This window comes from Perca flavescens, chromosome 20 (assembly GCF_004354835.1).
Source record: "Perca flavescens isolate YP-PL-M2 chromosome 20, PFLA_1.0, whole genome shotgun sequence".
In the NCBI taxonomy this organism is placed as follows: Eukaryota; Metazoa; Chordata; class Actinopteri; order Perciformes; family Percidae; genus Perca; species Perca flavescens.
The window spans coordinates 16157561-16168702 of record NC_041350.1 but is presented as its reverse complement, the minus strand read 5'-3'; the positions used below and the strand labels follow the sequence as shown (position 1 = coordinate 16168702).

The 11142-nt window shown below is 41.7% G+C and overlaps 1 protein-coding gene across 1 annotated transcript; it reads left to right on the top strand.

Annotated features, from left to right (window-relative positions):
* The first annotated feature begins 1432 nt into the window (after positions 1 to 1432).
* On the top strand, positions 1433 to 10824 carry pkdccb (protein kinase domain containing, cytoplasmic b). Its single transcript, XM_028566696.1, has 7 exons — positions 1433 to 2298; positions 2985 to 3107; positions 4794 to 5065; positions 5407 to 5486; positions 5789 to 5896; positions 9316 to 9492; positions 9836 to 10824. The coding sequence occupies exons 1-7, from the start codon at positions 1678 to 1680 to the stop codon at positions 9940 to 9942; spliced, it is 1488 nt and encodes a 495-aa protein (XP_028422497.1). The 5' UTR covers positions 1433 to 1677; the 3' UTR covers positions 9943 to 10824.
* Positions 10825 to 11142: the final 318 nt, after the last annotated feature.

Sequence of the window (11142 nt, the reverse complement as noted above, 5' to 3'; positions counted from 1 at the left end):
TTTGGGCTTTTTATTAAGAGAAGTGAGACCGGCACAAAAGAAAGGAGAAACTGTGACACAGCAGACCTGCTAATGAGGCGGCCACTGGTCTGGCTCTGGTTATAAATATGAATTATGGCGCTGGGCCCTTGTGTCTGAGGGGCCACCTTGGGAAAAAAAGGAAATGATTCATTGGAAGAAAGGCAAAGATTGAGAAAAGGAGTGTGTGAGAAAATGTTGTAGGATACATCAAAGTCCTATTTAATGGTTTGAAATGAGAAGCTGAGACATTGTCATATCTTCATTTTTATCTCAATTATGTAGCTTAATTTACATATTAGTGCTTCAGTGAGTCATGCTGTTCAAAACTCAGTAATTCATACATAGTGAAATGGGTTGACTGATTTAGAGCTGCTAGATGAGAGAGGTAAGCTAATCTATGTTGGAGAGGGGTTTAAATGCTTTATCCTTCATGTTCAAAGGATGCAGCTGAGAGCTCCGAAAGCTAGTAAGTGGACCTTTGAGCTTGTACTTTCTTTATAATCTTCATGCTCAGGTTTGTTTTTTGAGCAATGTTGTCCTCAGATTCAACAACGGCTGCTGTGTTGGTGGTTGGCATGGAGTTTTATGGACAGCCTGTGTTGCAGCTGACATGGCTAATGTCTTGTTGACTCCAGACACTGATTAACTGGCACACACATGCACACACAAGAAACAAAAAACAGCCCAAAACACACGTATCCAAAGCCTGAAAGGCACGTACACACACGCACACACACATAATACAAGGCTGAAAAGAGGGGGTTGGCCTTCTGGCTGCTACTGAGGTGACAGCCATGGTAATTTCCTGTGGCAGATCTCTGCCAGTGAGTAGTGATGCGAAGGGAAACGCTTCATTAGACCTTCAGTGCTGCCTCAAGATCTGTGAAACGAACACAGTTGGTTAAATAAAGATACAACAGGAAATAGAAAAAGACTGTGTGGAAAGAAAGGGCAGAATAATGTGTACTGTGAACTTGTGCAATTCTGATATGTTATTATAATGCTTCTGATCAGCAATAAATCAATGTCTGTGAGTGATTGTGAGTGAAGACTAAAAGGTGTTTTGCTGCCACCTTTTGGACATATTGTGAAGGTGACAGCAGTCCAGTAATAATCTAAAAATTATTTTGTAATATGTTTTATGTTGAACATCATTATAACGCTTTAATTAGCTTGCATTTTGAATTAAATTGATTAAAAATACATTATTTTTTAAGTTTATATGTAAACTGTTTTAGATTGTGTGTGTGTGTGTGTGTGTGTGTGTGTGTGTGTGTGTGTGTGTGTGTGTGTGTGTGTGTGTGTGTGTGTGTGTGTGTGTTAAATAAAACATATAGTTGTCCACTGCAATTCTCCATAAACTACAGGCGCAGCGTCTGATTGCTGTTGTAAAATCAGCTGCGGAAAGCGCTTTGACACACGGATTGAGTGACAACATGAGGTCGAGCTCTCCTGCGAAGTTGTTCAGCGGGGTGTAAAGTTACGAGCGGACAGGACACACCTCTAGAGGGAGTTCCCGGGGATGTGAAAACAAGGGGCTGATCACTTCTCCTGCAAAAAAGTTTAGTCAGGAGTCCTTACACTTGAGAGTTGAGCGGTCGTCCGAGCCTGCGGCCGTGCGTCTTTTCAGCTGCAGTAGCCGTGCCACGAGAGGAAATGCCCGGGATGGGCAACTCTTTACGCGCGGCTGCCCTCCTGGCTTTCGTGGTTCTTTCTATTCTGGTGTCACTCTTGATAAGCAGCGTGCAGCAGTTTGGAGCGAGGATATCTCACTTTTCCAATGCAACTGTTGCTGGTGATGAGGAGGAGGTCGCATCGCTCCGCGGGGCGTTGATTTACCAACTCAACGAGAGGCGCAAAGAAATTATTCCGCTGCTTTTACCCGATCGTGATGATGATGATGAAAGCGGACTATCCGCGTTCAGTCGACATTCTCTCCAACATGATCAAACGCTAGACTCGATTTTGGATTACAATCTGTGGAATGAGATCACGCATGGCTCCAGAAAAGCGCATATGGATGAAATGGATTGTGACTCTCTGGTGGACATGCAGGCGGTGGAGATCCTCGGGTCAGGATACACCAAACTGGTTGTCAAAGTGAATCTAGCCGGAGGTCAGCCTGTGGCCTTAAAACTCGTCAATGAGCAGGGGATAGACATGGGAAAGTGTGTGGAGGATTTTAAAGACCCTCGAGGCTGCCGTGAGCTCGTTTCTTACAAGTTAAAGAAAGAAATAGTTCTGTTGCAGAGGCTGAGGCATCCAAACGTCATCAAGGTAAACTGTTTCCTCTGTCTGCCTTGGGTGCATACATTCAAAGAATTTTTTAAAAAGTGTTTTATACACTAAAATATTTAAGGTTGATGTCCAAATACTTTTAGGAATTTCCATAATCCATGGAGCCATGCTTACATTTTCCTTTGTCTCACACAAAGTGAACTGGGTGAAAGGCCTCACTGGCTCTGCAGGACCTTTCCATGTAATTAAATTAAATTCACTGACCCTCTTCTGACCTCTGGGTCCAGTTTGGCAAGAGCAGACAATGTGCCTCTGTCCCCTCTACTATCCCCAGTTGCATCTGAAGCCCCCGCAGAGTTTATTCACTCAAACCATTACAGCCCAATTTAGAACTAGTTTGAATTAAACGGATGGGTTTGTTTCTACAGCAGTCGTGTGACAGCGGAGTGTCCCAACAGCTCAATCAATTTAATTTGTGTACAAAGCACATTCCCCCTCTGGGCTAATGTGATTTTACTGTCACAAGTCTGGGCTGCTGAGAGAACGGTTGGCAGAACATCATGTCCTCTCAATTCACCCCAACGTTCACAACTTTTAGACACTTAAGCCTGTTGCATTCTCTGATTTCTGCAGAGTTAAAATGCAAAAACAAACCGTAGCATTATGCTCTTTTTTTGTGCTCTATTTCACTGTGACTAACCCACAGTTATTCCCCACTTTCGCAGCTCAAAGGTCACTGTGCAGGAGATGTAGGAGGAGAAGGGGGAAGAGTCGCAGTCATTCTGGAGCAGGGGAATCCTCTCCAGATGATCCAGCTGCTCCAGAGTCCCTGGGAGGACAGATTCAGGGTAAGCACGTTAGTTCCCACTTTCAGCTGTTGATACACATGCCCTGTCATTTATCCTTTACACTACACTGCACATTGGGAGGCCTGGAAGTCTACCTTGCACATATATTTGCACGTTATTCATGTACAAGCCCTCGCTCCCCTTGGCAGGAGAGACAAAAGGTTAAAAGATGAGGGAGGCGGACATTTGAAACTCCTGGAGGTCTGACATCTGTCCCTCAGTGTATTTGATCAGGCCGTGGTTGGAATGGAGATGGGTCCTGGAGTTAATCCACTGCAGGCTAGGAATGTCATGTCATCACACACACACACACACACACACACACACACACACACACACACACACACACACACACACACACACACACACACACACACACACACACAGTTTTAGTCAACCCCCATCACAGGTATGTTCACAGTGGGAGTCATCAGAGGCTGAATTTACACTTTAGGGATCCAAGCGTGTGTGTATTATGTGCATGTGTGTGTGTGTGTGTTTGTGCTTGGATGTGTTTGAAAGAGAGAGAAAGAATATGTGAAAGAGAAAACAAAATGACAGAGCATGCATGCTTTGTTTTTGGATTAGCAAAAGTAACATCACGAGCTGCAAGTATCATGTCAGCTATGGGCCTCATTTTGCTGCATCACCCAAATAGCCGTTCATAATACCCCCCTGGAGCTGCTCGGCCCCTTTCAGCTACAGTGCATCTGCGCGGGCTACAGTAATCCGGGGGTGTACGGTTTCACCCAGCCCTGTTATTACAGTGCTTCGATCCCACACCAAGTGACGTCCAAGAGACTCTGAGCATTACCTAACACCGCAGCTATGTTTGTAGTGTGACAGAATCATTTCATGCTCTGTCAGTGCGTGGCTAATGCCTTTATGTTGCCTTTAGTAGCCTACTTATTTTCTCTTTCTGTTTTATTGTAGGATTTAAAGACTACTATAAAAGCAGTCTCAGGAAATGACTTTCAAATGTGTCTGATGAAACGTCTTAAAAGCAAATAACAGTGTTTTTGCGAGACTGAAGGTTTGTTTTATATTTTACCATTTTTAGGATTGTAATGAAACTTAATTACATGTCCAATGCGTCACCTATTCAGGAAAAAAAACAAGTCATTGTTTACCTTTCCCACAAAGAATATTTTGTGTTATTCCAACATTTTATTAAAGAATTTATTTGACAACAAGTGGCAGGAAGTTGGAAGGAATCATGACAAAAAACTAAACCCAATTTGTGAGCTACATTAGGGCTGCAAGTAATTTTCTTTATTGATTAATCTGACTTGTTCTTTAAATCAAATCATTTAAGTCTTTATTTTGAGCAAACGTTGCTGGTTTCCTTTGTCTTTTATGGTAGTAAACTGAGTATTTAGGCGTTTTGGACTGTTGGTCGGACAAAAAAGCTGTCTGAATGTCAGCTTGGACTTTAGTGTGATTTAATCTATTAAATTGTGTTTTCATTTAAGCTGCCGGAGCCCAAGGTAACATCTTTAATGCTATTTTTGTCTGACTAACATTACAAAACTAGCAAATATTAAATTTTAAATGATATAAAACAGCAAAAAAAGAGCAAATCCTCACATTGGAGAGCTAGAACCAGTGAATGTTTAGCATTAATGAAATTACTTCAGAAAGCTGTCATCAGTCCAGCTGATCAGGTTTTGGCATGTCTGATCCCAGGTGTGTCTGGACCTGGTTAGGCTCCTCCACTTCCTCTCCCAGTCTCCTCTGGGCTCCGTGACTCTGCTGGACTTCCAGCCCCGGCAGTTTGTCACCGTGTCCGGCGAGCTGAAGCTCACAGACCTGGACGACGCCAGTTCCGAGGTGACTTCGTGCCAGGTGGACGCAGACTGCACCCTCCAGTTTCCACACCGAAATTTCACTCTGCCCTGCTCGACCCAGGGAGTGTGTGAGGGCTTGAATGAGAAGAGGAACATTTACAATGCCTATAGGTAAGAGAAGTGACAGTTTTACTACATGATAGACGTGTGATGGATGGATGGAGCAGCAGCTACATGAATGATTGTTTAAATACAGGTCCAGTCGACTCCTGAAATGTTGTTGATAGTAAAGACATACAGCTGGAAATTTGCAGTTTGATGGAGAAGGTGTGATAAATAAATTGGTAGTTTGAGTGGAAAAAAATAAATCTTTTCTGTTTTAAAACAGACAGCTTTATGGCCTGTATTTGTTTTAACACCAGTGTGAGACAAGTCATGTTCTGTGGGAACTATGTGACTGGGCTTGTCTGTCTTTCTGTCTGACTGACTGAGATGTCTTTGCTTGGCCCTAGGTATTTTTTCACCTACCTGCTGCCTCACCAGGCCCCGCCCGGCTTCACCCACCTGGTAGACCACATCATGAACTCCACAGGTGAGGACGAGAGACATCTTGACATGACGGAACGCTCACTATTGAAGATTAGAAAGCAAATCATTCCATTATTGCAGTCGTGTAATGACATGTCTCTGTAAAAGTGCTTCTTTTAATAAGCTCGGCATGATGCTTCATGACATGTAACAATGTAATGAATACAATTTGTTATCTGTTGAGATCACACGACTGGGATTAGACAGAAGACGTATAGTGAGGGAAAACCAAATCATCCATATTGGATAGTATGACTTTATGTCTGTAGATCTTTTACCAGATTTTAATGCATTGTGTGTGTCCAGGGGAGCTGAAAGCTGACATCAATCAAACGCTGGAGGCCTTTGAACACATCCTCCTCCTCTACAAGTCTGGCCTGCACCTGGACAACCTGCCTCCATCAATAATCAGAGGTAAGAGCTCGTGGAATGAATGCTGCTTTTCATAAAGTACAGTGGGCCCTCTTGTAGACCATTTTCTTCTTTCTTCTTGGAGAGAATGCCCCCCCCCCACACACACACACACACACACACACACACACATACACACACACACACACACACACACACACACACACACATAGAGCAAACTCAGACAGTCTACACCTCTGTTTTCATTTTGTATCTTTAAAAAAATGAAAGGGGGGTGTTTCTCCTGCTCAGGCTGTTTTGACAGGTTTATTAGGCAGCTGGAATGAGAGGACAAGATCAACAAAGTGGGATTAATCCTGCATGTCTCTGGCTCAGAAAGCACAGTCAGCGTTCGTTTAAAAAAACAGTGCTGGGATTACATGGAGTTATTCTGTTTAGCCTTTCAGGATACTCGTATAGAGATTTTTATGTAAACTCTTTGTCCAATTTTTGAATTCTTTACATAAAAACATACTTTTGCCTTTCATGAAGTACTTTTTTGCAAACTTTTCATCGCACTATAGTATTCTTTCAGTACTGAAAGTCCTGTACTTTATTTCTTTTCAACCTCGTCTCCACTCACTCCACTGCAGTTTGTTCATCTCAGCTCTATGAAATATTAATAACAGAATGACTGGCTGCGTTCCTGTGGTGAGATTTTCCGTCCCCCCAGATGCTGGACTGTTTATATAGCAAGGCTTTGTGAATTTAATCACAGATTCAGGGTAAAGAGGCCTGGGCGTTGAGGCTGACACGAGCAGGGAATGTTCTAGCTTAACAAGTAGGTGCCATGAGTCAACCCTGCTGCTGCTAAGTGTGTGTGATAAGACCCAAAGAAATGTGTGTGTGTGTGTGTAGATTATTTTGCCATATTGTGGGTTTTGTCGAAACTGAGGTTGAATTTTGGGTGGAGGAAAAGCCTGGTCATGTATTTAGTTTATAGCTTGATATATTGGCAAATACACATATTCACTTTCATGCAGAGAGTTACATGAAAAGATTAATATCACTCTCGGCATGGTGAGCACTAATATTCCATGAAGTATCTGTCTGGTAGGCAGCTAACGTCACAGCCAGCAGCCGATTAGCTTAATTTATCATACAGACTGGTAACAGCTAGCCTGGCTCTATCCAAAGGTTAAAGATCTGCCTACAAGCACCTTTTTAAAGATCACTTATTAGTATATAATATGGTGTTCGTTGAAGAGATTTTTTTAAAAGTCCATAAGTCTTTAGTAATTGACTTCTACCAACATACAGTCCAGCACATAACCCCTGGAAAACTGCAAAATGTTGTTTTTACAATTTGGATTTTATACAGTTTAAACAAACCATATATAATGTGTTAATAGGTGAGCTTTAGAGGTGGTTATAGGTGGATTTTTTTTGACCGGTAGACAGAGCGAAGTAGCTAGCTGTTTCCCTGTCTCCAGTCTTTGTTCTAAGTGAGCTAACCAGCTGCTGGTGTTAGCTTCATATTTAGCGTACAAACATGACTGCTGAATCTTCTCGTCTAACTCTCCCCCAAAAAATAAGCACATTTCCCAAAATGTTTGACGGTTACTTCAAAATGTTATACAACCAGAAGAGAGAAACAAAGATTGTGCAAGTGTGTATTAAAAAAACACATGAGCTCATTAATATCTCTCCCCTAAAAGAAAAGGAAAGAAAATTGCAGCCAAAGACGCAATAAGGTTGATAAAAGAAGCCAAATTGTAACACAGTGAGTGTGTATGTACATGTGTGAGTAACTCACTCATCAAGGCTTAATTTGAAATTGCTGACAGATGGAGAGTCATTGGTAATGTGGATGTAACTTTTCCACACTGATATCATTTGTGATTGGATGGAAGAGACCAGAATCTGGTAAAGACATAGTTTCTGAAAACAGCTGTTGCTGCAAGAATGAATTTAGTTGTGTGCAATAAGGCAGAGTGGATTTAATTTAGGTCCTGAGCACTGTCATACATAAATTCTTTATATTATTTTATGAAAGGAAGACTGTTTTCCCGTCCTACATCTTAAACACAAAGAGCTTATATTCATACATCTCTGTCTCCTCGACAGCTGAGGCCTGCCACCCGCTCCCCAACAGGCCTCATTTTTTTCTCCCCTGAGAAGGATCCTCTAAACACTCCTTCTACTTGTTCCCTTTGCTCAAACCCAGAATGCAGATCCTCGTGTCTTTTTCCTCTTAACAATACCCCCACACACACACAAATACACAAAGACACACACACACCAGCTCCTGCCATTTAGGAAGGTTAACATATTGTAACAGTGTGCTGCCTCCTCCATACGGACTCACAGACTAGGCTTTTGTTGTTGTTGTGTGTGTGTGTGTGTGTGTGTGTGTGTGTGTGTGTGTGTGTGTGTGTGTGTGTGTGTGTGTGTGTGTGTGTGTGTGTGTGTGTGTGTGTGTGTGTGTGTGTGTGTGTGTGTGTGTGTGTGTGTGTGTGTGTGTGTGTGTGTGTGTGTGTGTGTGTGTGTGTGTGTGTGTGTGTGTGTGTGTGTGTTCGCTGCTGCTAATGTGTAGCAGATGATTTAAGGCCAGATCCACAAGAAGTCAGACTGAAAACGTTATAATGATGAATGTAACACAAATGTTGGGCAGGAGGAAGGTGAAGTGATTTTTCAGTGTGAAGCAACAGCTCATTAGAGAAAAGCTCAAAATGGGGTCAAGTCTTTACAAATACCATAATAGACGTAGAAGTTTCTGGGTTGGCATTAATATGTTTAACAAAACATAAAGTGCAACTACCTTTTTATATTTGGCTTTATTCAAGCAAGAATGCCAAAGGTTTTGTGGTTCCAACTTCTTAGTTGTGAGGATTTTCTGCTTTTCTTTCGCACCAGTGAAAGTAAATTATATATCTTTTGGGTTTTGGACAGACAAAATAAGCTATTTGAAGATGTCACTATGTTTCCAAAAACACATTTTATTTTTCTAAAATGCAATACATTTCCACAGGACACACAAGTCCATGTAAATGACTACTACTATTTTTTTATCATGTAAAACACAACCTTTTTTTGTTTACAACAAACCAAATCCTTCTGTGCTACTAGTGCCAGCAAATGGCCACTAGACATTATAATTGATGTAAAACAGCTATATAAGCTACATAGCATACACAGCTACATAAGTTAATGTATCTTTTACATTTTAAATCTGTCAATCACAGCTATATTAGGAATCCCTTTGAGCCAGTAAGAGCTCAGTAGTTGCATGACAAAGACACTGTATCTTCACCTTTTCACTTGTTGTCTTTGTTGTTCTTTTCTTGTCTGTATTCTCTTCACTCAGCACAATATCAGTTTCCCCACAGGGATCATTAAACTTTCATCTTATCCTCAGAGAACGCTTCAAAATCTCTCAGTAGCCTCATGTATTGAAGTGGCATCTCTTCCTTTGTGGTTAGATTACACCGTTATGCGAGGTATGGGGACCTCTGGGAACGCAGAGTACCACTGCTGGCCATCCTACAGCCAGCAGGGCTGCGTGCTGTCAGTCCACAGCGGCAGAGAGGCAGCTTACATCTGTAACTCCCATTCTCAATGCAACAGCTTCACTCTGACCGGACAGAAGACCTGGACGGGTTAGTAAAGCTACAGATGAACTTTGTAATTTTTTTTTTTTTTTATCACATTGCTGATGTTATACATGTTTTCCAATTCATTTTTTGTTGTAAAACTCATTACATCAATTAAATCAGCCAAATACTTTCGGAGTATTCTATAATAAGCATAATTACCCACAAAATCATGTCTGACTAAGACTGCTGAGTAAACGTACTCAGCTGCTGCTCTTTTAATCTTTTGATGAAGCTTTGTTGAAATGTATATAGTTATTAAGGAAATCAAGTCAAGACTTGTTACTTTATTGATGTTGTAGATGTGTTTAACGTGCCTCTTTTTTTTCTTTTTTTTTGTGCTGTGCAGGTCGCCTCCTGGCCTCTTTTAGGAGCAGCTTCAGTCATCTGGTGCCCGATGGGATATCGGAGGTGTATGTGAAGAAAACCAAATCTCCTGAAACTTCCACAGTATGACACAAGGACCAAACCGAACAATCCTGTTTCACCCGATATGGAGTTGTTACAAAGTGGGATGAGAAAAATCACACAAAAATGTTGCGCTTAAGATGAGAACTGCGTCCTCCTCGTGAACATGTTGAACGCTGCTCAGCTCTGTGGATTTGCAGGCGGAGCGTAGAGGCCGGGCTAAGTAGGCGTTTGAAGTGAGGCAAGTGAATGTGATGTATTTATAGGGCTTCTGCTCAGTGACTGTTTGATCTGCCTGCCAGCTCACTGCCTCTGCCAACTACTATTTAAAGGGATTTCCCTTCAGGTACAATTAAAGAGGGAGAGCCTTGTGCCCTCGAAATGTTTTTCTTTTTTTTTCTTTTTTCTACCTTGTCTTTATTTGCCATGTGTGTTGGCTTTTGTTGTGAGGCTGGGTCCCCAAAGTAGGATTTTTAAGCCAAAGAGGTAAGAAGAACAGCCGCTGCAGCTCAGAGGACGAGAAAAGAAAACAAGCTCTTATACAAATACACTTTGATGGTCATGCGCTGAGGTTGCGGCTGTTTTTTCATGGTTCTCTGGCTTAGCTGCGCTGTGGTATGGGATGGCAACAACCATGTAAGCATTTCCACATCAACAATGAGCATAGATGATTAAAACCATTCCAGAGCAGTCTGTTTCTACATACTTTTGTAAACTTAGTTTATATTGCTTAGCTCATAAATATTTATATGATCAAATGAAATGTAATTGTTCTTACATGATTGTGCGTTATAGCTTACGTGCACCTTGTGGGTGAAACTTTTATTTTCAATGAAAAATTATTCACTTCAGTGTTGTTGTTTTTTATACTTCACTTATTGTAATTGTACAGTTTTACACTTTTGTAATTATATAAATGTATTGGTTCTAGTTTTTGTGTGTGTGTGTGGAAACTTGCATGTGTATGCTGACCTGGTTTTGTGTGTTTTAAATCCTTTATCTGCTTGTGTGTCCCCATATCTACAATCTGTAGGCCATCTGAATGGGTGAGACCGCAAACCTGCGGTGCTCCGCAGAGTTTGCACAATACCAGAGGAATGCATTCAAATGCCCTGTCCTGCTGAGCTCATTATGAGCCTTAATTAATACATGTAAATTAGCTTACTTACTGGCCCTTTCTTATGGTGAGAGAGGGGGCATTACTGTAAGACAAAGGCAGTCATCAGGACAATCGGTGCTCAATCTGCA

Coding starts and splice junctions, on each gene's coding strand:
- pkdccb (XM_028566696.1), top strand. CDS start 1,678: ATGCCCGGGATGGGCAACTCTTTACGCGCGGCTGCCCTCCTGGCTTTC. Junction 3,108..4,793: donor CCTGGGAGGACAGATTCAGG/GTAAGCACGTTA, acceptor GTCTGATCCCAG/GTGTGTCTGGACCTGGTTAG. Junction 5,897..9,315: donor GCCTCCATCAATAATCAGAG/GTAAGAGCTCGT, acceptor CTTTGTGGTTAG/ATTACACCGTTATGCGAGGT.